The 27,951-nt window shown below is 49.1% G+C and overlaps 1 protein-coding gene and 1 pseudogene across 1 annotated transcript; one reads left to right on the top strand and one right to left on the bottom strand.

Annotated features, from left to right (window-relative positions):
• Positions 1-802: 802 nt before the first annotated feature.
• On the bottom strand, positions 803-7,711 carry LOC121445621 (glutathione S-transferase theta-4). The gene is made up of 5 exons (XM_041647762.1): positions 7,600-7,711; positions 6,127-6,214; positions 3,896-4,046; positions 2,437-2,613; positions 803-1,000 (listed from the first exon to the last, which is right to left on the bottom strand). Exons 1-5 carry the CDS (start codon positions 7,709-7,711, stop codon positions 803-805), a joined length of 726 nt encoding a protein of 241 aa, XP_041503696.1.
• Positions 7,712-18,060: 10,349 nt separating this feature from the next.
• LOC121445620 lies at positions 18,061-27,818 on the top strand (annotated as a pseudogene).
• The last annotated feature ends 133 nt before the right edge of the window (positions 27,819-27,951 follow it).

Here is a 27,951-nt window from a genome sequence, read left to right as displayed (position 1 = left end):
AGACCATATGCTGATGTTGGATGGCTTAGTCTTTTGCTTTTCCCCTTGTTTTTGAGCTAACATTTTTGCTGTTGAACCTGGGGCTTGCCATTTCTTCTGAACTGGCTACTTAGTGAGCTCTGGGGATGGTACTTGTACCTGGTTTTAGTGTGGGTAGTAGATGTGTGAGCTAAGACAATGTAGTAGTTTGAATGTAATTGGCTCCCTTGAGCTCACAGGAAGTGGCACTATTAGGAGATGTGATTTTGTTGGAGTGGGTGTGGCCTTGTTGGAGGCAGTGTGTCATTGTGGAGGTGGGCTTTGCAATTTCCTGTGCTCAAGATACCACCCAGTGTCACAGTACACTTCCTGTTGCCTTTTGATGGAGATGTAGCCAACACCATGTCTACCTGCATACCACTAGGTCCCACAATGATGATAATGGATTGAACCTCTGACAATGTAAACCACCACCCCAATTAAATGTTTTCATTTATAAGAGTTGCTATGGTCATGGTGTCTCTTCACAGCAACAGAAACCCTAACTAAGATAGGCAGAAGCACTTTACCCTCTGAGTCATCTCCCCAGCCTCTTATATTCTTTTTAGAAACCAAGAAGACTCGTGATGATCACCTCCTCCCCTACCATTCTCTTTGCTCACACCTACTGTCCTCATAACAGCATTGTTGACTGTTCCAGGTGTTTTTTTGTTTTTTTTTTTTAATTTGGTAAAGGAAGAGAGTGTTTCTTAGTGTCTTCCCTAAGGGAAGAGGCTCAGAAGGCAGAGACAGCCAGACCCTGCAGAATGAACAGCCTCTGAGGTCACTTATAATACTTCTTCAGAAATTCACCAATCCTGGTCTTGACCATGGGGTCCAGTGTCGAGCAGTCCCAGCTGGGTAACTTCACCAGTCGGTCATGAGCTTCCCAGAAGAGGGCAGAACCAATGGCTAACTCCACCCGCATCCGCCATTCGGCAAGTTTGGAGCTGATGAAGACGTTGTGGTCACCCCCCATCGGCTATGGGTAAACAAAAGGAAGATGTGATCAGCATCAGCACCAGCTGCACTCGGGTCTTCTGTAGCCTCAAGGGTTATCTGTATCTGCCTCTGCAAAAAAGGGATGAGTTTGGGGCTGGAGAGATGGTTCAGAGGGTAAGAGGCCCCGAGTTCAATTCCCAGCAACCACATGGTGGTGGCTCACAATCTCCTTGCCAGCAGTACATTGTATGCTTAATAAATAAATCTTTTTTTAAAAAAGGGGGGGGATGAGTCTTTCTTGGCAAGTGTCAAAACTATACCATCTATGTGAAACAGGCACTGAGGGTCCTGGTCAAAGATGGTGACTCCTGAGCCAGGTGACTCCCACTTCTCATTTCAGGAAGGAATGGAACTTAATTGCTTCCTTCCCCAGTATTGGATCTCCTTCTGTGATCAGAACAAGAGCAGTAAGAAGAGGCTCAGCATGCAACCTGCTTAGCGGTTAGCTGCTTCATTAAGAAATATGCACCCCAGGGTTGTTTTGTCACATGCCCTTAATCCTCACACTTGGAAGGCAGGCAATCTATGTGAGTTTGAGGCCAGCCTGCTTGGTGCAGGCCAGAACGGTTTTCCTTGAACTGTTCCACATCACACATTGGCCTATGACTAAAGTTGCTACTTTGAGTCCTGGCTGGAAACTATAAAGCCCTCTCAAGACCCTGGCCATGGGCTGGGCATGTGACTCAGCAGACAGAGGACTTACATAGCATGCACAAAGCACTGGGCTCAGTATCCAGCACACTACAAGTGGGACATTGTGTTTGTTATATACCTGTCATCCCCACACTGGAGAGGTAGTAGCAGGAGTATCAAAAGTTCAAGGTCTTTACAACTAAATAGCCAGTTTGAGGCTAGCCTGAGACACTGAGAGCTAAGGCTAGCTTAAGAAAGGAAGTAAGGGAGGAAGAAAAGGACAATGGAAGTGTCTAAACTGGCTAGCCTGCATGTACCAGCTAGCTCGCGTGGACTGAGCATACATGTAAAACACATGAAAACCCTGCGCTCCTACAAGTTTTCCTCCAATGCACAGTGCTCTCCACTGCTCAGACCCAGAACTGGGAGTGCTGTCTTAATGCTCCTGCCTCTGGAGCTCTGGAAAAGAGGCAACCGGGAAAGAGACACCGGGAATCTCCATATACTTCCTGGCAAGTCCAGCAGGAAGAGCGGGTATCTGGGAACTTAGCTGGTATATCATGGTTTTCTCTGCATCCCTGGCTCTCCCTCTGGCTTCTCTCCATGCCATGGAATTTTGTCAATTTCCATGATCAAGATGTTCCTAGATTCAGAACCTCTGATTCTTTCCTGTCACTTCCAGGTGGGTCTAGGCACCCCGACCTGACTCCCACATCTGCCTCTCTTGGTCTATTCCCCAGACTCCAGTCCCTGGTCACAGAAACACCTTCCCTCTCCCCATACCTGCATCATCTCCACCAGGGCCACCAAGTCAGCCAGGGAAATGTTGTCTCCAGTGATAAACATCTGGTCCTGCAGAAACTTCTCCTCAAACTGCTGTACGTTTCTCTTCACCTCATCGACTGCCTCATCCACCTTCTCAGCAGGAACCTCCTCACCCGTGATCATCGGGATTAGCAACTGGGCAGGGAGGGAAGTGGACAACGGAGAGGCAATATTCCAGCCCATTCCCCCTGCAGGGCTTTGGTATCCCTGTCTGTTAGATAGAGCTTGGACACTTCCAAGGATGTAAATTTCACCTTTTGGGCCGTTCTCAAGGGGCAGTTACCAAGGTCCATGTGTTTAGATGGATTTGGAGGCCTGGAGAGCAGAGAGTCCCATGCTTTGAGTGAGTCTCACTCACCAAAGGTTGATGAGTTTGGGAATCCAGTCCTCTTGGTGACATGATAGGGGCCGGAATCTTTAAAACCCGGAGTCTAACTACGGGTACCAACTTCAGAAGGGATCGAGGTGGATACAGCCAGTACTCAAGAGAGCAAGCTGTTATGGAGAGGCAAGCCCTGCGCTGGCTCTGATTCCCTGTCTTAGCAGGTGATCCTGGCTAGCACCTGATTCTACTGTGATAGCATCTGCTCCAGGGCCCTCTTCAGAGCTGGTGCTGTGCTGTTTAGACTTCCTGCTTCCAAAACTGTGTGCCGACTAAACCTCTTTTCAGGCTGGAGAGATGGCTCAGCGGTTAAGAGCACTGACTGCTCTTCCAGAGGTCCTGAGTTCAATTCCCAGCAACCACACGGTGGCTAACAGCTATGTATAATGAGATCTTGTGCCCTCTTCTGGCCTGCAGACATACATGCAGGCAGAATGTTGTATACATAATAAATAAATAAATATAAAAAAATAAAATAAAAAATAAACCTCTTTTCTTCACAAGTTACCCGACCTGAAGCATTTTATCATAGCAATGGAAAATGAGCTAAAAACACAAGCAGAAACTAGAAGTCAGAATATGTGTGCTGGTTGTCACCTCTTAAGTTTACTGGCATTCTCTAACTTAGAACCAAGTTTCTTTTTTTTTTAATATTTATTTATTTATTATGTATACAATATTCTATCTGGCATGTACGCCTGCAGGCCAGAAGAGGGCACCAGACCTCATTACAGATGGTTGTGAGCCACCATGTGGTTGCTGGGAATTGAACTCAGGACCTTTGGAAGAGCAGGCAATGCTCTTAACCGCTGAGCCACCTCTCCAGCCCCTAGAACCAAGTTTCATGAGTCCTGTCTTGACCCTTTCTAGTTGCCCTTTGCCTTTGCCAAGTTTTGTCCCACTTAGTTCATCCTGAGAAGGTAGGCAGACATGGGATCCTGGAAAAAGAGGCTCAGTCAGCAGAACCAGGCCTGGACTTCAGGCTGTCTGATGGTTTTGTTTCCCTGTTCCTGAGCCCCAGGCCGGGCCACTCACCTTGATCCACAGTATCTTGCTCATGGGCAGCTGAATGGCTGTATGCTGCCAGGCCATGAACTCGTCCACACGGGCGCGCATATGTAGGTCCGGCGGGTACCAGTGGGAAGGTGCGCTGTACTTGCGGCATAGGTAGAAGAGGATGGCCACACTACAGAAAGGGCGAGTCGGGCACTCCTTGTACCTTCTGAAAGCCCCGACACCACCCCAACATGGCCTTCAACCACAGGCAGGCCTTACATGCTAAATTCCGGCAGGAGGAGGAGGAACCCAAAAGGTTCCTCTGGGAAGTCTACCCCAAGCTGTTATGTCAGACCAATAGTCAGCAAGACACGGGTCGCTGAAGGGCGCTCAGGAGTTGATGAATGGCATAAGAAAGGGTAATGCCCCCCCCCAAATCACCAGGCAGTGGTGGTGTACACCTTTAATCCCAGTGCTTGGGAGGCAGAGGCAAGCAGATCTCCGTAACTTCGAGTTCAGCTTGGTCTACAGAGCAAGTTTCAGGACTACACAGAGAAACCCTTTCTCGGAGAGAAAGAGAGGGAGCAAAGAATGTTGAGATTCCAGAGGGAATGGCGACATCTGGGAACTGCTGAACGAAACACGTGGCTGGTGAGACGATTGCCGTGGTGGGAAGAGGACTGCCAGAGACACTTAATTCTTTTTTACCTAATTTAGTTTTTGTGTATGAGTGTTTTGCCGGTGTGTATGTCTGTGAACCTCTTGTGTGTCTGGTGCCCTCACAGGCTGGAAGACGTTTGATTCCCCCAAAACTAGAGTTACAGACTATGAAACACTCCGTGAGAGCTGGAAGCCTGGGTCCTCTAGAGAATGGTTAGGGATCTTAGCTATGGAGCCTTCCCTCCAGTCCCAAGACTTTATCTTTAAGATTCTGAGGGATGAGAGGATATAGCCCTCTAGTTAGAAGAGGTAAGATAAGTCTCAGGCAAGCCAAGACGGTGGCTCACGCAATAACCCATTAAAAGGGATTGGTCTCGTGGGGATGGGTGTGGGATGGGGTGGTGGGGACCAAAGGATACAGGGCAGAGGTTAGACCAGAGCTTTGCAGGAAGGGATGGCCCAGGCTTGCTAACGGACAGTTAGTGTATGTAGGAAATGCCACAGGATGGAAGAGCAGACAAAGAGGGCCGATCAGAAACAAACAAACTGAAATCAAACAACCAGAGTTGAGATGGTTTCCAAGTCCCACTAAAGCTCAGAACGACACTGCATTCCCACCAGGGGAATTTTAGGAGGTGGGACAACTCAGGGTGATGGGATTGCAAGGGCAGATTGATTCATGCATGGTTAAAATGATTAATAGGTGACCAGGTTGACACAGGTGGTTGAGTTCTGTAAGCACACACACAGATGCTCTCCCTCCCCAGCTCACTTGTTTGCTCACCGCGTTGTAATCTCTCTGTTACTAGGACCCAAAGGGAAGGCAGACGCTAAGCCAGGTACCAGTTCCACTCTCCTGGGCTTCACAGCCTTTAGAACCACGAGTGGACGTCAACCTTCTGCTCTTTAGAATCTCCCACGCTGCCCAATTCAGCCACAGTAACCCCAAACCGACTAAGCAGGACTTGAGAGGGACTGCTGTGGAGGCTCAGTGGTCAAGAGCACTTGCTACACTCCTGGAGGACCCTGGTCTGGTTCCTAGCCCCCACATGGTGGCTCGCAGCCATCCGTAACTCTGGTTCCAGGAGATTTGATGAGCTCTTCTGGCCTCCCGGGCACCAGACATGCACTCAGTGCACATACACACATATAGGAAAAATACTCATGTATGTAAATGTGGGACTTGAATATGAGCTGGCTAAGGATAGAATTGGGAAGGCTTGGTAATTTCACCCATTGTCATAATGGTATTGGGTGATGTATGTGTTAGAGTCTTTGTTTCTTAGTGGGATATTTCTAAGCACTCATGGGTAAAGTGATGGAACGTGTGGGAGGAGGACAAACAGAGGGAGGTGTCGATGAGGCAAAGTGGATAGCCCCAGAAGCCACGAGATGGTTGTGTGAGGTTTGCTGAAAATCCCAGGACTTGGGATATAGAGACAGATGAATCTCTGAGATTAAGGCCAGCCTTGTCTACATAGTGAGTTCTAGGCCAGTCAAGTGTACATCAATCTTTCCTCATCTCAGGAAATAAATAAACAAATTAATAAATGCTGGCAGGCAGATCTGTTCCCACTGAATCTCCCAGAAGGAGCAGAGACGGATCTTACCTTTCACATAAGACGAACTTTCCGTCTCTGAGGCTGGGGACCTTCCTCAGGGGGTTGATTTCGATGTATTCCTTGCTATGGTGGTGACCTGAGGGGGCAGGGAGGGTCTGGGGCTTTGGGGACCCCAAGGGAAAGAGAACTTGGGCTTCTAAAGACAAAAGGGGGAATCTGAGGCCTCAAGAACCCCATAGCTTGCCCCAGATCATGGGGAAAGCAGAGATATTGCCGAGGCCAGGGTTAGGAAAGATCCCCCCTCCCCTTGTGACCCCCTTTGCCAGGGATCAAACCATCCCTTTGGCTCCCAGGAGCTAGAAGTTCAGTCTTCACCCAAGGCCTAAAATTACAACCTCAGCCCTAGGGACCTAAGTGCGGCCTTCCGTCTCATCACCGCTCACTCACTCTTGTTTCCCCTTTGAAGGCATTGGGCCACTGAACCGTGAAGCTTGCAGAACCCTGCCAATGCACCCAAGGTCCCTTGATATCTACAGAGAACTCCACAGCAAGCGGGACTACTAACCCCTCCTGACCCTCCTGTTTGCAAGAGGAAACCCATTGGGAGTCCACCACACCTCATCCATTTCTGCAGCTCCCACGTCTACTGCATAGTCTACTGCTCTCTCTCCTTGGTGTCTTGGATCTTGAACCACCCATCCCAAGGGTCTATGCAACCTTGAGTGCATTTGTTTTTCATATTCCTGTCATTTATCTCCTCCTTCTTTTCCTTCTTTTTTATTTGTGCATATGAGTGTGTGTGTGTGTGTGTGTGTGTGTGTGTGCGCGCGTGCGCAATTGCGCGCACATGGGAGCACGCATAACCTGAGTATCAAACCAAGGGTCTTGTTTGTGGCATGCTAAGCAAGTGCTTTATCACTGAGCCACAGTCCTAATCCCAGGGCAGATTTGAACACTGAGAGAGGATGGGCACAGTCTGGGGGAGGGTGGGCACAGACTGGGGGAGGGTGGGCACAGTCTGGGGGAGGGTGGGCACAGTCTGGGGGAGGGTGGGCACAGACTGGAGGAGGGTGGGCACAGTCTGGGGGAGGGTGGGCACAGACTGGGGGAGGGTGGGCACAGACTGGAGGAAGGTGGGTACAGACTGAGGAAGAGTGGGCACAGACTGAGTGTCATATGCTCTGTCCCATGGTAATGGGTGTGTCCAGGGTCAGCCTGGTTGGTGGGTGCTACAGATAACAAGATGTGAGACCTCTAGAGGTGATGGTCAAAGCTCCGGCTCAGAGTCTGAGGCTGGCCTAGCAGCCCTCCTTCCTGACCCCCAAAGATCCTATTCATCCCAACAGGGAGATTGCTGTTCATGGTGGCCGGCAAAGGTTAGGCTAGATAGGGACAAGGCCCGAGTACCTTGATATCTCTTTCACCTGTTTCCCTTGCTGACCTTTGACCCTCAGAAGCACTCTCACCAGGCACCCTGGGAGCACCTCAGGACCAGGCTTCCTGGCAGCACTGAGGACTGACCTTTTAGGAGATCCACAAATTGGAAGTCAAAGGGGATGCCATTCTTCTTGGCAAAGATGTAGACGGCGCGGCAAGGTGCTGACAGCAAGTCCATATACAGCTCCAGGACCATGTTGGGATGTTTGCCAAGCCCACAGCTGCAGTGGGTGGAGCACAGACCTGGGCCTGTGTCTAGCCTGAGCACCCAGGTCTAGGCCCTCTCCCACCTGAGCTGAGAGCCCTGCATTCTGGAACTTACATCCCTTGATGTTCTCATGAGGCCAGGGCACCTGGAATTCTTACAATAGCAAAGATTCTGAGACTCAGGGGTGTCAAGGGGACTTCCCAGAGGGCTGGGACAGGTTCCTATTGAGCCTGTTGCTCTGTGGCTCAGCCCCAGAGACATCTGTCTGAGAAAGGCTCACGTCTGAGAGCATCCCCAGGGCCAGGCCTTCTCTGAAGAATAGGGTGAAAGGGAACTTACAGGTCCAGGATAAGAAAAAGACAAGGACTGAGTTTGCATGGCCTGACGTAAAGACTGGGCTGTCCGTGGGTAAATCTACTCTGAAATGCGGTTGGGAAAGAACTGGAAAAAGGTAGGTGCTTCATCTTGGATTTTGAATGATCTCTGAAGGCCATGCGTTAAAGGTGATAGTGGGAGCCTTAAAAGGTGGGGCCTGTAGAGCTGGTACTATAGCCCAGTGGTAGCGTGCATATAGAAACCCTAGGACTAATGGTGATAAAGAAAGGTGAGTCCTGGCAGAAGGCATTGACACACTGAGAACAAGTTCTTGAAGGGATAGAAGGTGTTGGCTCATTGGAGGACATTTTCTTGAGGGGGCCTGTAGAATGGAAGTCTCATCTTTCTTCTTTTTCTTCCTGGTCATGAGGTCACAGTTCTCCCTGCCATATGCACTTCCTCACCGTGTCTAACACCCCCACCCCCAGAGACCTGAAAGCAATAGGTCCTCCCAGTCATGACTCTTAACTCTTTAAAATCTTGAGACCAAATAACCTCTCTTTCCTTTAAAAAATTTTAGGGGCCGCAGAGATAGCCTGGTGGTTAAAAGCGCTAACTGCTCTTCCAGGGGACTAGGTTCCATCGCCAGCACCCACAGATAGGCTTACAAAGACCTGTTCCAGAATACCTTAATGCCCTTTTGTAGTGAGCCAGACAGGATCGCCATTACAAGATGGCGCCGACATCCTGTCTTATTGGTTATAAACAACTCCATATTTGGCTATGGCTTTGAGAGCTGCGCGTACCCGCTTCCCGCATGCGCAGTGGATGAGGATCCTTGAGCCTATCCCGATGCGGTCTGGTGTCAGCTGTTGTTGGCAGCCAATCACAGGGCTACCCGTGTGCCAATTCCCTATTTAAGCGGCTGCCTTAGGGCACCCCGCCCCTTCGCTTCCTGCTGCCTCTCCCGTCTGCTCCCTGTTCCTCGTTTTCCCGCCCCTCATTCCATGCTCCCCGTCAATCAAGGGCACTCCAGTAAAAGCGTGATCTGAGTGGAATCCTGGTGTGGTGGTCATTCTTCATCGCCGGTCGAGAGGTCCGCCACAGCTGGTGCCGAAAACCCGGGAACTTCGGTCGCCAGGCGAAGGGCCGAAGAGGATTCTGAACTCAACACGCGGAGTGGCGACGTCGGTAAGTTTCTCCCAGTATGCTAATTTCAGTCTCCCCAAGTATGCTGTTTGTGGGAGTGGGTTCTTGGGTGTTTGGTCTCGTGTTCGTGGCGTTTGTGATGTTTATACTGGCCTGCTGTCTCTGGTTGCACTGCCTTAAGTCCGGCCGCAACCTCAGGGCGGGGAACAAGGTTGACGTTCCGAGAGAGGGGCGAAAGGCCCGCATTAAACACAAGAACAGTTTTTCAGATTCAGATTCAAAGGGAGGAAACTTGGAAAGGCCTGAAAGAAAAAAAGCAAGAGAAAAGGATCCTGGTACAAACCTCTCTAAAAGAGAGGCTAATGAGAAGGGGAGAAGTCCCCTCTATCCAGCGCTCGAGGAATTTGCGAGCCTGGATCGGTCTGAGGAGGAGGTAGACCCTCAGGAGGATGAAGATCTGGAGGAAACCTCCGCTGACTATGAGGAGGAAGGATATGAATGGAGGCGGCCCCCTGCAAATAATGAGTCAGCAGGGGTGGGTGTGGGCCCATTGGCGCCACGGGAACCATGCCTGCCCCCTGTGCTTCCATCCTATTCACAAGGGAGAGGGGGATGCCATTTTATTAAAAGAGATACATGGGCACGTCTAGCGTCTGCATTTCCAGTTTTTGAAGACCTGCAGACTAATGAGAGACATTATGAGCCTGTATCTTATAAACAGTTAAAGGATTTAGTGGAAGCAGTTCGAACCTATGGAGTTACAGCTAATTATACCATAGCCTTGCTGCGTAGAATCGCCACCATGGCCATGACTCCTACAGATTGGTTTGAGACTGCTAAGGCTTGCCTAAGTATGGGACAATTTTTGGATTTTAAATCCATTGTTACAGATAAAGCTCATGTCCAAGCTAGGGTGAATGCCCAGAATAATCGTCCCCAATGGACAGCGGATATGCTTTTGGGGCAAGGGCAATGGGCTGCCGACCAGCTAGGATATCCTCAGGAGGTGTACCAACAGATTAATGATATCTGCTATAGGGCATGGAAGTCCTTGAATAATAAAGGAGAAGTCAAAGGCCACCTAACAAAGATTATTCAGGGGCCAAATGAACCCTTCTCTGATTTTGTGGCTAGGATGCTTGATATGGCTGGAAAGATTGTTGGGGATGTGGATCAGGTGATGCCGTTGGTACAGCAGATTGTTTTTGAACAGAGTACTAAGGAATGTCAGGGGGCCATTACTCCTGTTAGAGAGAAGGGAATTGAGGCTTGGCTAAAAGCCTGCCGAGAGGTTGGAGGGCCCCTTACCAATGCAGGCTTAGCGGCTGCTGTTTTATCTGCTACTCAGGCCGCAAAGACAAGGAAAGGAGGAGGGTGTTTCAAGTGTGGACAACAAGGACATTTTAGGAGACAATGCCCGTTACTGAAAGGGCTGTCTTCTCCGGCTCAGACTCCTAATGTGAGGCAACCTGGCATTTGCCCAAGATGTAAGAACGGAAAGCATTGGGCCAATGAATGCCGGTCCTTTAAGGACATCAATGGACAGCCCATTATGCAGCTCGGTGGCCAGGAGTCAAAAAACGGATTGAGGGGCCCCCGTCCCCAGGGCCCGAAAATTTATGGGGCACTGCAGCAGACCACCATTCCCAACCCGACTGTATCCGCCGAGCAACCTCAGGCTCAGCAGGGTTGGACCTCCGTGCCTCCACCGGACTGGTGTTAACCCAGGAGATGGGAATTCAGGTGGTTGAATCTGACATGTATGGCCCCTTAGAAAAAGGAACAGTGGGGATTGTCTTAGGACGATCCTCATCCACTATGAAAGGCTTGATTGTCTTTCCAGGAGTCATTGATTCCGATTATACTGGAGTGATTAAGATCCTGTGTCATTCTTCCTGTGGCGTGATTTCTATTGCGCCAGGGGACAGGATTGCCCAACTGCTTATACTACCATCTAAGCATGAGACCTTTCCTGCACATCTTAAGGAAAGGAATGACAAGGGGTTGGGCTCCACTGGAGTGGACCTTGCCTGTCTGTCTATGGAACTAGATCAGAGGCCCATGCTGGATTTAATGATAGAGGGAAAGATATTCTCCGGATTGGTGGATACTGGGGCAGACCGGAGTATTATCCAGCTGCAAGCCTGGCCCAAGCGCTGGCCATTGCAACAGTCATCTCAATCCTTACAAGGGCTGGGCTACGCACGCACCCCATACATGAGTGCCAAAGAGCTGGTCTGGAAAATGGAGGACCAACAAGGCACGGTTCAACCCTTCGTGGTTGAAGTTCCCATTAATTTGTGGGGCCGTGACATTCAACATCAATTGAAACTTAAGCTAACTAATGATTATTCAGAGGCTAGTAAAAGTATGATGAAAAGACAAGGTTTTGTTCCATCTAAGGGCCTGGGGAAGAATCTTCAGGGTTGTCGCAGGCCTATAGAGTCTATGAAAAAACAGGATAGAAAGGGCCTGGGTTTTTCCTAGGGGCCACTGAAGAATCGGCTTCCAATAACAATCTTTTGCCCATACCCTGGGAGTCCAATAAGCCGGTATGGGTTCCCCAGTGGCCCCTTTCTCAAGAAAAATTGGAAGCTGCAAAAAACCTGGTCTTAGAACAATTAAGGCTCGGGCATGTGGAGCCTTCTGTTTCACCATGGAACACCCCTATCTTTGTTGTTAAAAAGAGCTCAGGAAAATGGAGATTATTACATGACTTGCGTGCAGTTAATGCTCAGATGCAGGTTATGGGTGCAGTCCAGAGGGGACTACCCTTACTCTCTGCCTTGCCACGTAGCTGGCCGGTCATGGCCTTGGACATCAAGGATTGCTTTTTTTCCATTCCTTTGCACCCAGATGATAGGGAGCGATTCGCATTCACTTTGCCATCGGTTAACCATGAGCAACCCGATACTCGTTATCAATGGAAAATGCTTCCACAGGGGATGGCCAATAGCGCGACAATATGCCAGCTATATGTAGCTCAGGCCCTCCTACCCGTTAGACAACAATTCCCAAAAATAAAAATAATTCATTACATGGATGACGTCCTGTTGACTGCCTCTTCGCAGGAAATGCTCCTGGCCGCATTCCAGGAAACGGCCTCGGCCCTACGCCGTTGGGGCCTGGTCTTGGCACCTGATAAGATCCAACAGACTACTACTATAAAATTTCTGGGGGCAATTATATCCCCTTTGACGGTGACCCCTCAAAAGATTTCCATTCGCACCCATCATTTGAGGACACTTAATGATTTTCAACAATTATTGGGGGATATTAATTGGATTAGGGGGTATTTAAACATCCCCCGGGCAAAGTTGTTGCCCTTGTTTTCTATTTTGGAAGGTGATCCAAATGTTAACTCAAACAGAACTTTGACCCCCTTGGCTGAAAAGGCTTTAAAACAGGTGGAGAAAGCAATGACTAAGGCACAATTGTGCCGAGTCGATCCTGCTTTGCCCATATTCTTATGCATCTTAAAAACTACACATTACCCTACTGGGGTGCTATGGCAAGATGGCCCTTTATGGTGGTTCCATGGTAATTCTTCAGGTACCAAAGCTATTCAATATTATCCTGAGTTGGTTGCTTCTCAAGCGGTATTGGGGATAAAGCATTGCTTAACATCTTTTGCAACCATGCCAGATAAATTAATTATTCCCTATACCAAGGGACAGGTGGAGACATTGGCAGCTACAGTAAATGAATGGGCTGTTTTGGTTTGCGCTTTTCCTAACCTTATTGATAATCATTATCCAAGACATCCCATATTGAATTTTGTGGAAAGGAACTTAGTGTATTTTCCTAAGGTCACCTTTAAAAAGCCCATTAATATGGCCTTGACTGTTTTTACTGATGGCTCCAAAACTGGCAAAGGTGCCATAGTAATTCAAGGTAGGGAACCCATTTTGCTTGATTTTCGACCTGATTCCCCACAAGTCACGGAATGTATGACCGTGCTGGAAGTTTTTAAAAGATTTTCAGAACCCTTCAATTTATTTTCAGATTCTAAATATGTGGTGAATGCTGTTGCCTCGTTGGAGGTGGCCGCCTTTGTTAGAAATTCAAGTACAGTTTCCAATATTTTATGTCAAATTCAAGCGTGCATTTTACAAAGGGATAATCCCTTTTTCATTGGACATATTCGGGCACATACTTTGCTTCCAGGACCCATGTCTGAGGCCAATGATTTGGCTGACTGCCTTACCCGGTCCATGGCTTTGGTCGTCTCGGACCCTATAGAATTAGCACGAGATTTTCATAAGCTTTGGCATGTGCCTGCCAATACCCTTAGAAAAAAATTTCATATTTCCAGACAGATAGCCAGAGATATAGTTAAAGCCTGTTCTTCATGTGTGACCTTTTTATACCCTCCTAATGTTGGGGTCAACCCTAGAGGGCTGCAACCTAACGTGTTGTGGCAAATGGATGTTACCCATCTGCCTGATTTTGGCAAATTAAAATATTTACATGTATCAGTGGATACCTTTTCTGGCATTATTCATGCCACGCCCCTAGCGGGAGAAAAGGTGACTCATGTAAAAACACATTGCCTTGAGGCCTGGGCTGCCTGGGGAAAACCCCTACGCCTGAAGACAGACAATGGCCCGGCATATACCTCCCATGGATTTCGTGCCTTTTGCGCACAGCTCCAAGTGACCCACATTACGGGTCTTCCATACAATCCACAAGGACAAGGTATTGTGGAGAGAGCCAACAGAAATATTAAAGAAATTCTACAAAAACAAAAAGGGGGAATAGCTGAATCCGCCTCCCCCAGGGAAAGAATCTCCCTTGCTCTCTTCACACTTAATTTTTTAAACCTGAATGAGTCGGGTACTGCAGCAGCTGAAAAGCATGCAGCAGGCCCTATGGAACAAAAGGAATATGTGATGTGGAAAGATATATTGGATAACAAATGGTATGGACCGGATCTTGCGGTGGCAAGATCCAGGGGAGCTGTATGTGTTTTTCCACAGGGCCAAGAGGCTCCACTTTGGATTCCGAGCCGGCTGACACGCATGATCAAGGAAGTTCCTAAGGAAGAGGCTGAGTCGCTGGAGAAAGTTCCTGCTAACATCCCTGATGACGTGGATCCAGGGGAAGGTGGAGCACAGAAGGAGAAGCCTGTCAGCCTTCCCAAAGGCGATGCCCATTCGCCATGATTTCCCCAGATTTTTACCACCGATAGAAACCTTGAGTTATAAGTCTAAAGTGGCCCTTTTAGGAGAAGCACGTAACATTACAGAGAAAGGGTCCCTGTGCTTTCAGTTCCATGGGCATGTTTTTTGGCAAGCTGCCTGGGTGGCTATGTGTTGTGCCTGTGGTTGGTTTGCTGCCTTCGAGCACCAGACCAATAGGGATAAGGCTATATTGGGATAAGGTTATAATCTCTCAGGCTTTAGCTACCCTGGAGTGTGGCTCCTTCCCCCAGATATGGTTGTCAGCACTAAGAGACGCTTAGGGCTTCCATCCTGCACAGCCTTTGCACCCCATGGGATCTGTTGATTGATCCATTGCACTTGGGTAGGTGTGCGGATGTAGGTTCCTCCTGCACAGCCTTTGCACCCCATGGGATCTGTCGATCCATTGCACTTGGGAAGGTGTGTGGTTGTAGGTTCCTGCGACACAGCCTTTGCACCCCCGGGGTTCCTCGAGTACCCATTGCACAGGGGAAGGTGTGTCCATGGAAAATATCTTCCATCCTCGATCGACCAACACATCATGAGGTGGGGGTCAGATTGGATGACGTTAGTCCTGCGCTCATTGCTTACAAACAATAAGGGGGAATTGTAGTGAGCCAGACAGGATCGCCATTACAAGATGGCGCCGACATCCTGTCTTATTGGTTATAAACAACTCCATATTTGGCTATGGCTTTGAGAGCTGCGCGTACCCGCTTCCCGCATGCGCAGTGGATGAGGATCCTTGAGCCTATCCCGATGCGGTCTGGTGTCAGCTGTTGTTGGCAGCCAATCACAGGGCTACCCGTGTGCCAATTCCCTATTTAAGCGGCTGCCTTAGGGCACCCCGCCCCTTCGCTTCCTGCTGCCTCTCCCGTCTGCTCCCTGTTCCTCGTTTTCCCGCCCCTCATTCCATGCTCCCCGTCAATCAAGGGCACTCCAGTAAAAGCGTGATCTGAGTGGAATCCTGGTGTGGTGGTCATTCTTCATCGCCGGTCGAGAGGTCCGCCACACCCTTTCATGGCCTCCACGGGGCACAGACATACGTGGAGGTAAAGAGCCATGCACATAAAATAGAAAGCTTCTTTTCTTTGAACATTTATGTTTATTTTGAAATTATGTATATGTGGGAGGGAGAGTATATTTATATATATATTATACATGTATGAGTGAAGATGCCCAAAGAAGCCAGCAGAGGACAAAAGAGCCCTTGGAACCAGAGTTACAGGTGTGTGAGCTGCCCAACACGGGTGCTAGGAACTGAACCCTGCTCCCCTGCCAGGGAAGAACACGGCCTTATGTGCTGAACCACCTCTTCAGCTTCCTTTTCTTCGTTGTAAGTTAACTCTCTAGGGTATTTTATTACAGTGATGGGAAGCTAACACACTGCGGGAGTTCAGGGAGCAAAGGGGCAGTTTTGAGGGCGCTCAGGGTGTGGGTTCACCAGACTGTACCATGCAGGAACCCAGAAACTCTCTAGCCTTGATTAAAGCAACACAGCTCCTACTGTGCACCGCGCAGCTGTGGAAGAAGGTCACTAGAAACGCATGCTGAGGCCACACAGTGGCTTTGGGCTTTACGGCTTTACTAGTTAATTTCCTCTTTGCTGCAGTAAAATTCTTGGCCAGACAAGATACGGAAGGAAAGATTTATTCAGTCTCATTCTCTATCACGGTGGAAAGCCATAGGGGGAAGGGTCTTGAGGCAGCAGGTCATATCAAATCTGGGGTCAGGAACAAGAGGGTGGTGAACACTGCTGCTCGCATTTCTTTTCTTGCAATCTGGGAACCAACCCCAAAGAATGATGCCCCCCTGCCCCTGCACACACACACCTGTATCCCCTGGCGGAATGTACTCAGGCACCCAGGGTCCTATGGCTGCTACTTCACCAAGTAGCCTGTTCAGAGGTGCAAAAGTTCCCTTTAAGAGACAAACTGCGCCCATTCTTGCTCTTCCCGCTGTTTTTCTGAAGAGGGAAGCTGCTCTCTGCCTCTCTCTCTCTCTCTTTCTCTCAGTCTGTCTCTCTTCCCTCCCCACTCCCTTTATCGCAATAAAACGCCCACTTAAGCTCTGTCTCTCTGTCTGTCTGTCCCTCACCCACGCTCCAAGGTCCCTCTCACGCAGAATCCTATCACTTCCCACTTTAGTGAACCCAGTCAAGACACGCCCTCACAGGCGTGGCCAGAGACGTGCCTCCAAGGTGACTTAGACCTTGTCACGTTGACGATAACAATGATCTTGGAAGATGCCCTGTCTTTCTAGGCCTCGTTTCCACAGGACAGTGTGAGGCTGAGGATCAGGATCTGTTTGTAACAGACAGTATCATGCAGGGCAGAAAGCAAGCTTCTTCCCCTTAGTGAACACCTCCAGAAGCCACTGCAACAGCTTCTGTGCCAGCAGAGGGCCGTGCCACACCTTATGGGTCCCCTGGGACTAGAATATTAACTTGTGGAGCTCCTAGAATCACCTTCTGTGGGCCTAACAGCCAGCTGAGGTCAAGCTTTGGAGAGGTGACAGCCCACGTCTGCTAGCAGGCAGGCATGAAGGCCTCTCTTACTTTGATGCCAGGAACATCATCACACCTACCAGGGAGACCTGCTCAGTAGTCAGGAAGGTCCTGGCTACTAGGCCACTGTTGTGTGATATTTTATTTGTGTTCTGACAAATAAAGCTTGCCTGGAGGTCAGAAGGCAGAGCTAGCCACTGATTAACCATAGGGCAGTGGTGGTACATGCCTTTAATCCCAGCACTTGGGAGGTGGAGATGGGAAGTGATAAGGTGGAGTGTAGACAGGATCTCAGTTTTTTGGACTGAGCAACAAAACCAGTAGGATACAATTGGCTGCTCCCGGTCCTCTGATCGTCCAGGTTTTTAACCTGATATCTGACTCCTGGTTTTTCTTAAGATTAATTAGACTAACGAGTCAGACCATTAACCTTCCATTACTGGCAGTCCTGGCTCCTGCCCCAGTCTGCAAGACAGAATTGAGATGACTTACTTTGTACATGTGGATGCTATTGGCAGGCAACATGATGATGATATTGAATGCAGTGATGGATTGATGATGTCTGTCCGGGGCAATGGGAGGGAGAAGCTATATATACCAATTGGTACCTTCCATTACTGCAGCCCTGGCTCCTGCCCCAGTCTGCAGGGCAAAGTTGAGGAGGTATAGAAGACAGCTGTGCTGTGGTCAGCTAGAGTAGCTATTTTTCTTGTTTTGTTTGTTTTTGAGGCAGGGTCTCATTCTGTGGTACTGACGGACCTGAAACTTGCTATGTAGACCAAACTGACCTCAGATTCATAGAGATTCACCTGCCTCTGCCTCTCTATCTCACCAAGTGCTGGTACTACACGTATGTGCTGCCACCCGCCATAGTTGGGTTTGTTTTGTTTTCTGTTACTGGAAAAACATATTTATAACAGCATATTAAAGAAAGAGAGGTTAGGTCTGGAGAGATGGCTCAGCAGTTAAGAGCACTGGCTGTTCTTACAGAGATCCTGAGTTCAGTTCCCAGCAACCACATGGTGGCTCACAAACATCTGTAGTGAGATCTGGTGCCCTCTTCTGGCCTGCAGGGATACGTGCAGGCAGGACACTGCATAATAAATAAATGAATTAATTTAAAAGAAGGAGAGGTTAATTCTGGCTCACAGGTGGAGCGCAAAGGCCATCAAAATGGAGAAGGCATGGAGGTAAGGTAGAGGGAGTATGAGCTGCTGGTCTCATCCCATCCACAGCCAGGGAGCAGAAGTCAGCCCTCACATTCGTACATGCTTCTTTACACGCTGTCCTGGACTCTATCCAATGGCATGAAATCACCCGTATTTAGAAAATCCCTTCCCAGACTCACCCAGAACTGTGTCTTCCACATGATTCTAAATTCAGTCTAGTTGACGATCAAGATTAACCACCAAGGGCTCAGATGATGACTGATGACTAAGAGGTTATGAGCCTTGCCTGCTCTTCCAGAGGTCCTGAGTTCAATTCCCAGCAACCACATGGTGGCTCACATCCATCTGTAATGAGATCTGGTGTCTTCTTCTGGCCTGCAGGCAGAACAGATTATACTTAATAAATAAATAAACCTAGGGGGAATATTTTGGAAAACGAAATATTTACCGACAAACAGGAAGGGAGTTGGGAATCTTTCTGAGCCAATCTTTGGCTCACACCCTAACATTTAACCAGCTTCTCCAAAGCTTTGCCTTTAGGAGAGGGACACCAAAGCTGTATTCTGTCTGCACAGCATCGTTACTGCTCTACCTCCACACACTGCTGGGAGATGTTCCCCTCTTCTCCTCTCTAGATCTACATTTCCACCCTCTTCATCTGCAGCAGCCCTGGTCTGCCCTCTATGGGGACCTCACTGCTTCCAGCTAGCAGCCCCATTCCAGACAATGAAAGCAGCCCTGCCCTGTGGAGGACTAGCAGTGTGGGAATCTCTGACGTTGAAAAGTGGTCACCTAGTCTCTCCGTGCAGTAGTTTTTTCATGTGCTCACAGTCACACTCTGTGAGTCTATTTTGACTGAGACACTTCTCTTGCGTTGTGAAGGGCTGGGCTGTGGGCAAAGTCTCAGAAAATGGGTGCAAAGGGAGCCAGGGCTTGGCACCCACACTGGAACGTGTTGATTGAGTAGCATGTGGGGTTGGCCACAAGCCAGAGTCATCTAGGCTTTCCTGTGCTCCTAGTCAAGACCTCCCAGGAAATGATCAGGGCCCCATTCTGAAACCTGAGGAAGGGAGACTCATCCTCCGGTCCACACCTTTTTGGACTGTTGAAAGACCCCTAGTGTGGGGAGACTCTCACTCAAGTCTCAGGATAACACAACCCCCCCAGGAACTCACGAGAGACCGTCCTTGCTCCAATCACATGAGGTTTATTGACAGGAACCAGAGCGCTGGGGCTGAAACTCATTTCCCACTAAGGGGTAGAATTCGACCCCAAGTAGCTGGGAGAAGGGGTATTTAAGGGAAGAAACTATAACCCAATAATCCAAAGGGGGTAGGAAGGACGTCATTGGAAAATTCCGAAAATACCAGTGATCACTGAAAAATTCCAAAAAGACCAGTGATAATCACAAGGGAATAACTCCCTGTTTCTCAAGATTATAATCTAACTTTATCTTCAGCTAGTTCCTGAAGCAGAGTCACTGAACCGGCTAATCTAGATTTTTGATTCTTCTCTCCCTGCTTAGATTTTTTGCTCTATTTTTTCTGCTAGAGGGGTCTGGATTTATCTGGGTCTTTCACTGTGAAAAGGGGCTGTAATGCCTTCCCCATGCTTTTCACGGGATCCGAAGCCTACTAGAGGGTAGGACTCTGGGAGATAGACATGCCCCCCAACACACACATTCACATGATGATGTGGGGATGACATCATCCATGGTTTCAGGAACAGCTCATGCCTTGGCTGGGTGAGTGAACACCCCACTTACGCCTTTTGTCACTCTGACAGTGACAAGCAAGGTCACTGTCCTGGCTAGTTTTATGTCAACTTGACACAAGCTAGAGTCATCAGAGGGGACAGAGCCTCAGTTGAGAAAATGCCTCCATAAGATCAGGATGTAGGCAAGCCTGTAGGGCATTTTCTTAAGCAGTGATTGATGGGGGAGAGCCCAGCCCATGGTGGGTGGGGCCATCCCTGGCCTGGTGGTCCTGGGTTCTATAAGAAAGCAGGCTGGGCAAGTAGTAAGCAGCCCCTCCATGACCTCTGCATTAGCTCCTGCCTCCAGGTTCCTGCCTTTCTTGAGTTCCTGACTTCCTTTGATGATGAACTGTGCTGTGGAAGTATGAGCTAAATAAACCCTTTCCTCCACAACTTGCCTTTTGGTCATTGTGTTCCATCACAGCAATAAAAACCCTCAGACAGTCATTGTGGCTTCTGTCCCTGGAATGAGGAACCAGGACACAGGTGAAGGGTTGAATTTTTGCCAGGTCCTTGGTTCTCTTCAAGAATAAGCTCTGCTCTGTACACAATCGCCTGGCTGGTCCACAGTGGAGAAGCATGCCTGGGCTAGGAACCAGAGATGGCCCAGAGCCCAGGCAAACAGAATCTGCCTTGCGAAAGCAGGCAGGACCAAGAGAGCAAGGGGTCTCACCACTGCCTGGCAGTGGGAATCTAGGCCCTGATCTGGCATGTTCAGATGTGCCAGAAGCCCCTGGCCCATATTGCCTTTGGACACAGCAGCCCCATCCCATGCTGGTGGCCCGGTAGAGACTTGGATTTGTCACAGTCCTGTGAACGAATGGAGCATGGACAGATAGCTCAACAGGAAAGCAAAATGGAGCAACTGGGCTAAGCACAGGGGAACGGAGAGGTGTTTGCTTACTGACTTGTTGATGTCACCCCTCCATTCAACAGTGAGTCTTGGAGACAAAAATCAATGGTCTGGTCTACATGTCAAGAGTCACACGGAAGGAAGGCACTAGATAAAAGTCAGGGTTCTTTTGTGTTAGCATATCAGGCAGCTGGGCTTAACTGTTGTCGCAAGGGGGAGGGACAGTACTTAGCTATGTGTGGTTTGAATAAAAATGGGCCCCAAAGGCCCATAGGGAGGTCTGGTCTTATTGGAGGAGGGCTGGCCTTGTTGGGGGAAGTGTGTCACTGGGGGTGGGCTTTGAGGTCTCAGATGCTCAAGCCATGCCCAGTGTGGCATTTTCTTCCTGCTGCCTGCCATTCTGGATGTGGATAGAGAACTCTCAGCTCCTTCCCTAGCACCATGTCTGCCCACATGTCACCATGCTTCCCATGACGACAATGGACTAAATCTCTGAAATGGTAAGCCTGTCCCAATGAAATGCTTTCCTTTATAAGAGTTGCCATGGTCATGGTGTCTCTTCACAGCAATAGAAACCCTAACTAAGACAAGATCTATGTGCTGGAGAGGGGTTTAATTTTCTTTTAGGGAGGAGAGACCAACTTGACACAAGCTAGGGTCATGTGGGAAGACAGAACCTTAACTGAGAATACGCTTCAATTGGATTGACCTGCACACAAGTAAGTCTGTGGGTTACTATCTTGATTGATGATTGATGTGGGAGGGCATGTTCTTCTGGGCAAGGGGTCCTGGGTAATATAAGAAAGCAAACTGGGGGCTGGAGAGATGGCTCAGTGGTTAAGAGCATTGCCTGCTCTTCCGAAGGTCCTGAGTTCAATTCCCGGCAACCACATGGTGGCTCACAACCATCTGTAGTGATATCTGGCGCCCTCCTCTGGCGTGAGGGCATACATGCAGACAGATTATTGTATACATAATAATAATAATAAAAACAGAATAAGACCATTGTATACTTTTTTTAAAAAAAAAAAGAAAGCAAACTGAGCAAGCCATGAGGGGGCAAAACAGTAAGCTGTGTATCTCCATGACCTCTGCTTTCATTCTAGACTCCAGATTCCTGCCTTTGAATTCCTGGCCTTTCTGAATAATGGACTATGAGTTGTATGATGAAATAAACTCTTTCCTCCCCAAGCTTCTTTTGGCCATCATCTTTATCACAGCAACAAAAAGCAAACTAGGATTAGCTGCAGGGTAACAGCCTGTGTGGTTATTCAACTCTGGAGTGAGCTATGTGGGAGGGTGGCCTGATTTCTGGAGAGAGAATTGCATAAAGGCTCTTGTGATTAAAAGGTCCCCAGCACAGCTGTCCCAACAGCCCGTCACAGCTGCCCTCCCATTCTTCAGATGCTAACAAAGGGAAGGTTTGCATCCCTGAGCCCTCCTGAGGCCCCGGGCAGGAAACAGTTGCAAAATCTGAGGGGACCACTGACCGCCAAGGATAGAAAAAAAACCTGAGAGTCAGCCTAAAAAGGGCAAGAGCAAAGAAGGCTGGCATAGCTGCTCTGAACTCAGTTGGGGTTACCTAGTGACCTGCAAGGGGACTCGAGGAATTGTGATCAGGGTGACCTGTCTGCCCGGCTCTTTTTAGAGGCAGCCAGCACCGGTCAGCAGGTGATGGAAAGATGAACGCAATCTGGACTCCTTGCCTGTGCCTCTCGATGCCCGTGCTGTTATATCTTTTCCCCGTACCTGTCCTCATAGGACATTTTAAAAAAATGACATAGTTACCATGCCAGCCTGCACCCTTCTCTATACAGAAGCAGAGACAGTGGATCACTCTCTGGTATTTATGATTAACGATGGACTGGGGCATAACAATGGCCTTGAAGACCCTCAGACACTAGTCTCCTCCTTCTTTGAGGAGCTATAACCAATGATAGTTCGTGAATTGCCCTGTCCTCTGCTGTTCCCACCCCTTACAACCTGAACCACAGGCCTATCCCTGACTCACACACCCAGGCCCCTCCCCATTGCGTGGGAACCAATGCCTTCTCCATAGTACTTACATCTGTTTACAGATGATATCGGGTCCTAATCCTCTTGGGTTCACCCCCAGCCCTTGTAAAGTGGCAAAGGGGGTGGTGGTGCGGAGAAATTGTTTGCAAGTCTTACATGGATGAACAGTTCTCTTTAACTCTGTTGCAGGGATATGAGGGTATAGGTATTTGAGTCCTCTCCAGCTGACATGAGTTAAGTCATGCATTTGGGTAGCATTTTGTATGGGCAGAGTTGAGACCTCTGAGACAGGCCGCTGAAGCTACAGCATCCACAGCAGCATTCCCTTGGGAAATGAGGCCAGGGAGATTTTGGTGTCCTCTGAAATGTTGAATATACGTGGGATTTTGTCTACCTTCTAAGAGTGATCCGAGTTGTATCATCAAGGCAGAAACAGGCCTCTAGGTATAGGTTCTGAGATAATTTTGGCCCAACAACTTTCCTTTTCAGATCTTTGATGGGTTAAAGACTAGATAGTCATAGCTACTTTCCTCCCATAACTTAGCTAAGGCATTTTAGTACAAGACTTAGACTCCTCAGGGTAGGACAACTATTGAAATATTCTCTGTAATTTGCTAATTACCTTGGACTGGACATTTAGCATGTGCTTCTTGCTTAATGTTGTTCATATTGGTTGTAGTTCTATTTTTGTGGGGTTTTTTTCCCTTTTTCCTGGACAATACTTGATATTTGTTTTTATTGTATGTAGTTTTTTTTTCTTTCTTTCTTTCTTTCTTTTTTTTTTTTTTTTTTTTTTTTTATTGGTTTTTCGAGACAGGGTTTCTCTGTGGCTTTGGAGCCTGTCCTGGAACTAGCTCTGTAGACCAGGCTGGTCTCGAACTCACAGAGATCCGCCTGCCTCTGCCTCCCGAGTGCTGGGATTAAAGGCGTGCGCCACCATCCCCCGGCTGTATGTAGTTTTGTATTAGGTTTAAAACCCATTTGTTTAGACAAAAGGGGGAGGTGTGAAAATTCATTCAGCCAATAGCAATAGCCCCTAACATCCTATGCCCAAAGAGTCTGGAATGTTTGGGTCCAGGCTTAACCCAGCCCCTGGCATCCATGTATCCCAGGAGTCTAAAATATTTGGGTTTAAAGTTCCATCCCAAGACCCCTCCTCTGGGAGTTGCCTCAGTCCAGACTCCACCCCCAAAAAAGCCTGCCAAGCGGTGACTCCCTCCCCAGAGAGGCTCAAGACCACTCCCATAGGCTATTTAAACTGCCCCCAGTTGGAATCTTCCTTCTCTGTCTCCATCCCTGGGGGGCTGGAAGGCCACAAGGGAGCGCTGGCACCCATTAAACCTGGGCCTTTTCTAATCCGGTTTGATTTGGTCTGATTTTGATTATTGATTGGATTATTGATTGGTCTGATTTGGATTACTTTTGGATTACTGGAAATTTACTGATCCGTAAAAACTTTTCAATACCCTATTTTCAAAAACCCAAAACAGCCAACCAAATCAATCAAACAAACAAACAAACAAACATAAAAATTTCCAGAAAAGCCAGGCAGGGTGAGTCTCCCCTGGAGTCCAAGCTGTTCAGGAGAATAAGGGAAGAGAATCAATGGAGCCCAAGAGTTTGAGATCTGCCTGGGCAACATACCAAGATCCTCCAGTGTCCAAAAATAAAAAAGGAAATAAAACTGGAAATAAACTCCTAGGGAAGCATTTTGGTTCCTCATGTTGGCCACAGGCCACAGCTATTCTAAAAGATTCAGATAAAGTCAGTGACCATCACTGTGGAAGATGCCACACGTGAAGGGGTGTGTGTGTGTGTGTGTGTGTGTGTGTGTGTGTGTGTGTGTGAGAGAGAGAGAGAGAGAGAGAGAGAGAGAGAGAGAGAGAGAGACACTACTCCCTCAGTCATGGCTAGCAGCCTTCCAGATTTCATGGACTGATGGCGGAGATGCAGTTTTTAGACGACCTCCTTGCTCTACGGGGCTGCTGGGACTTAAACAGTTCTGCCTTAAGGCAAGGTTCCTAACAGCCAGCGACAAAGCTGCACTCTTTGGACGGGGGTTCCCTTCTTCCCTCTGGCAGTAACGGAGGACTGGGAGCGGAGCGCACGTCCAGCCCACAGCATTCTCTGGGGCTCTGTATTGAAAAGTGGTGTTTGGTTCTTTCCCGCTCTGGGTGACACTAAAGTTCTGGGCTGAATCTCTAGCTCCACAACTCCTTAGAGCCAAGAGCTTCTGCCCGAAGGCACGCTCCCCTTTCTGTGCAAAGTCCACCGTAGCAGCTCCCTCCCCCAAGGGCAACAGGCGTCCTTTGTGTAGCAAGGGGAACGTGTCAGGCTTGGCCCACTGAGACAGAGCTGGACACCTTATTAGCGAAATCGCCCGCACTTGCTAGTGCTGGTTTTGCAGACTATCCGCACCATCCCCGCCGCTGCAGCCAAGGGCTTGGAGCTCTACCTCGACCTCCTGTCGCAACCCTGCCGTGCCGTCTACATCTTCGCCAAGAAGAACGGCATCCCCTTCCAGCTGAACACCGTGGGTTTACTCAAAGGTTGACCTGAGCCTGGTGCCCATCTTCGCCTAGAGCATGTCAGCCCTTCACTCTTTAATGGGTACAGTCCCCCCATCATGTCATCACCCAGTGCCCTCACCAGGGAATGCCCTATTTGGAGTGGCCCCTCTGAACCTGAATTCTGCTCTGACAAGGAAGACAAGGTGGTACTTTCTGCCCTGGGATGTAGAGGAGAAAACGAAAGATTTGCAGAGTTCCTGCTTTGAAGGTATGTGACATTTAGATTAACAAAACCCCCGGAGATTTTGCAGGGAAGAGACTGTTACACTCAGATCGACAAAGTCCCTCAAAAAAAACAACAAGGAGTCCCATTTGTAAAAGCAAAGAGCCTTTATTTTATGTAAGTTTGCAAACTCCGCCTCTCCGCATGTCCAACATATTGGAATAAACAGAGAACACCCCGAGCTCAGTTGAGTTGGGTTTTTATAGTAGTAAAGGTGGGGGTGAGGGGTTTCTGAGGTTCAGGACCCCTGGTTGGCTGACATTTGTCTAGGGGTGTCTTGGTGAGTGTGTGCTGGCAGGTGATCCTATCTACAGTGGTTGGAACGTTAGGCATTTCTTTGGATGGTCTGTTCTTGGGTGGTGTTCTGGTAATCCAGTTTATGATCCTTCCTGCAACCAGGTATTGCTTCAGGGTAAACTAATAAGACTCAGGCCTCCTTAAAACTTCTCGATGGCTGAGTCCTACTCTGGCAGGTGATAATGGTTGTTGGAAGTAGAGAACTTCCTTTGGGTGGTCTTTCTATTTAGCTTATCATGGCTGGCTCCTGTAGAAACACATAGCTGAACCACCTCTGTGACACTGGTCCCAGTCCGGGCTTTGGTCGTTGTAGCCTTGTCTGGTTGCAAAGAGAGAGGGGAAATACAGAGGTACTGCCTGAGTCCTAGAAGACATTTTCTGGCTTCTTCCTTCCCAGGGCAACATGTGAGCAAGCAATTCTTGCAGTTGAACTGCCAGCGGAAAGTTCCTGTCTTCAAAGATGGAAATTTCATGTTGACCAAAAGGTGCAGCTGGAAATAAATCCAGAGCCCAAGCCACCTCCTCTCGCTTCCTGCTGGTCCGGTCGGGATGAGGTGGCAGGGGCGGGGGTGGAGGGAGGGGGCTTAGCCTGACTGATACCCACCCCAGACTGTGAGGGGACGTGGCTAGAGCAGACAGTCTGAATGAGGCCAGGATGACTGGGGGCTGATCCGGTATATCCCAGTCTCTGTCCATTTCTTCTGCTGGACTCCCCCCGCATCTTTCAGACCTCACCACCATGACTGAGGAGTATTGAAAGGTGACAACGGGGACGTTTGTCCAGGGATACACAAAATGGAGACTCAATAATGAAGGAGTTTCTCCTGACTTCCCAGAAGTCCCCTGTCTAATCTGCTAAAAGTCTTGGCCCTGGGGACCAGGGAAACAATTAGGTCTCCAGGTGCTGGCTGGTTCTCCCACTAGTCTAATGACAAAAGCTCTGGAGGAGCTCTTGCCATGTGTGCGCGTGCGTGTGTGTGTGTGTGTGTGTGTGTGTGTGTGTGTTGGGGGGAGGGGTGGATTCCACGCGCAGCTCCGCAGAGAAGAAAGATTGAGCAGAGAGAGAGATAGGTGAAGAGACTAGAAGAAAGTACCTCAAATGGGAGACTCCCCGGGGTCCCACCGAAGAATGGGAAAACAGCCCAGGTCCTTCCAAGCCCCTCTTACCCTGGTCCCCAGCTCAGCCATCCTGATGTACCTGAGTTCCAAGTACCAGGTGGCGGACCACTGGTACCCAGCTGACCTGCAAGCCCGTGCCCGTGTCCACGAGTATCTAGGCTGGCATACTGATAACATCCGTAGCATCTTTGGAGTGCCCCTGTGGACCAAGGTGTGCAGGGTTCTCTGGGGAGGGATCGGACCTGGTAAGAGTCAAGGTTACATACGGAGCACTTCTGCTGCTCGGTCAGGTGTTGGGGCCACTCATTGGGACCCAGATTCCAGAGGAGAAAGTCGAACGGAACCGAAAGAATATGTTCGAGTCTCTGCAGCGTCTGGAGGAAAAGTTCTTTGGGAATGGGACCTTCCTTACTGGCCATCAGGTGATGCTGGCTGATCTTATGTGTCTGGAGGAGCTGATGCAGGTAAGAGACCAGTGAGTGGAAGAGTAGCTAAGGGCAGGACCCTTCTTCTTGCCACTTCCATACGTCAGAAACACTGTGACCTGGGAAAAGCCAGAATCACAGAGCAGATCCTGAGTGACTTGTTCCCTGCCGGGGTGGGAGGCAGCTTCTGGCTACCGTCAGGTCTTGGAAGGGATCACACTGCCCTGGACCTCCCATGGGGCTGTGTCCATCATGCCTGTGCTGAGTCGCCAGCAATGGGGTCTCATTGGCTCTCCAACTTCCACATTTTTGTCCCTGCAGCCGGTGGCTCTTGGCTGTAATCTGTTTGACAGCATGGCGAGTGCCGGTGAAGGAGTTCTTGGGTGCCGATCTGTGTCAGCAGGCCCTTGGGCATATCCTGAGCATCCGGGAACAGGCAGCCAAAAACGCCCTACCTGTAACCCTATCCAGAGGTCCAGTCCAGAATGATGCTTCGAATTGCTAGGATTCCCTGAGTTCTAACTAGCAATAAAGCTTCATGTTGTTTCTTGGCTCTTTATATCTTTTCTACTTGCCCCAATCCTTCTTCTGGCTCCCTTTCTATCTCTGGGAGGGGCTTTGCACAAAAGGGACACTGGTATCCTTAGA

Source organism: Microtus oregoni, unplaced genomic scaffold (assembly GCF_018167655.1).
Source record: "Microtus oregoni isolate MIOR12 unplaced genomic scaffold, Mior012 000229F_ref0000137, whole genome shotgun sequence".
Lineage (NCBI taxonomy): Eukaryota > Metazoa > Chordata > Mammalia > Rodentia > Cricetidae > Microtus > Microtus oregoni.
Note: the sequence above shows the minus strand (reverse complement) of the source record. Positions and strands in the feature narration are given on the sequence as shown.

Coding starts and splice junctions, on each gene's coding strand:
- LOC121445621 (XM_041647762.1), bottom strand. CDS start 7,711: ATGGTCCTGGAGCTGTATATGGACTTGCTGTCAGCACCTTGCCGCGCC. Junction 6,215..7,599: donor ATTTGTGGATCTCCTAAAAG/GTCAGTCCTCAG, acceptor CTGCCCCCTCAG/GTCACCACCATAGCAAGGAA. Junction 4,047..6,126: donor AAGTTCGTCTTATGTGAAAG/GTAAGATCCGTC, acceptor CCCTTTCTGTAG/TGTGGCCATCCTCTTCTACC.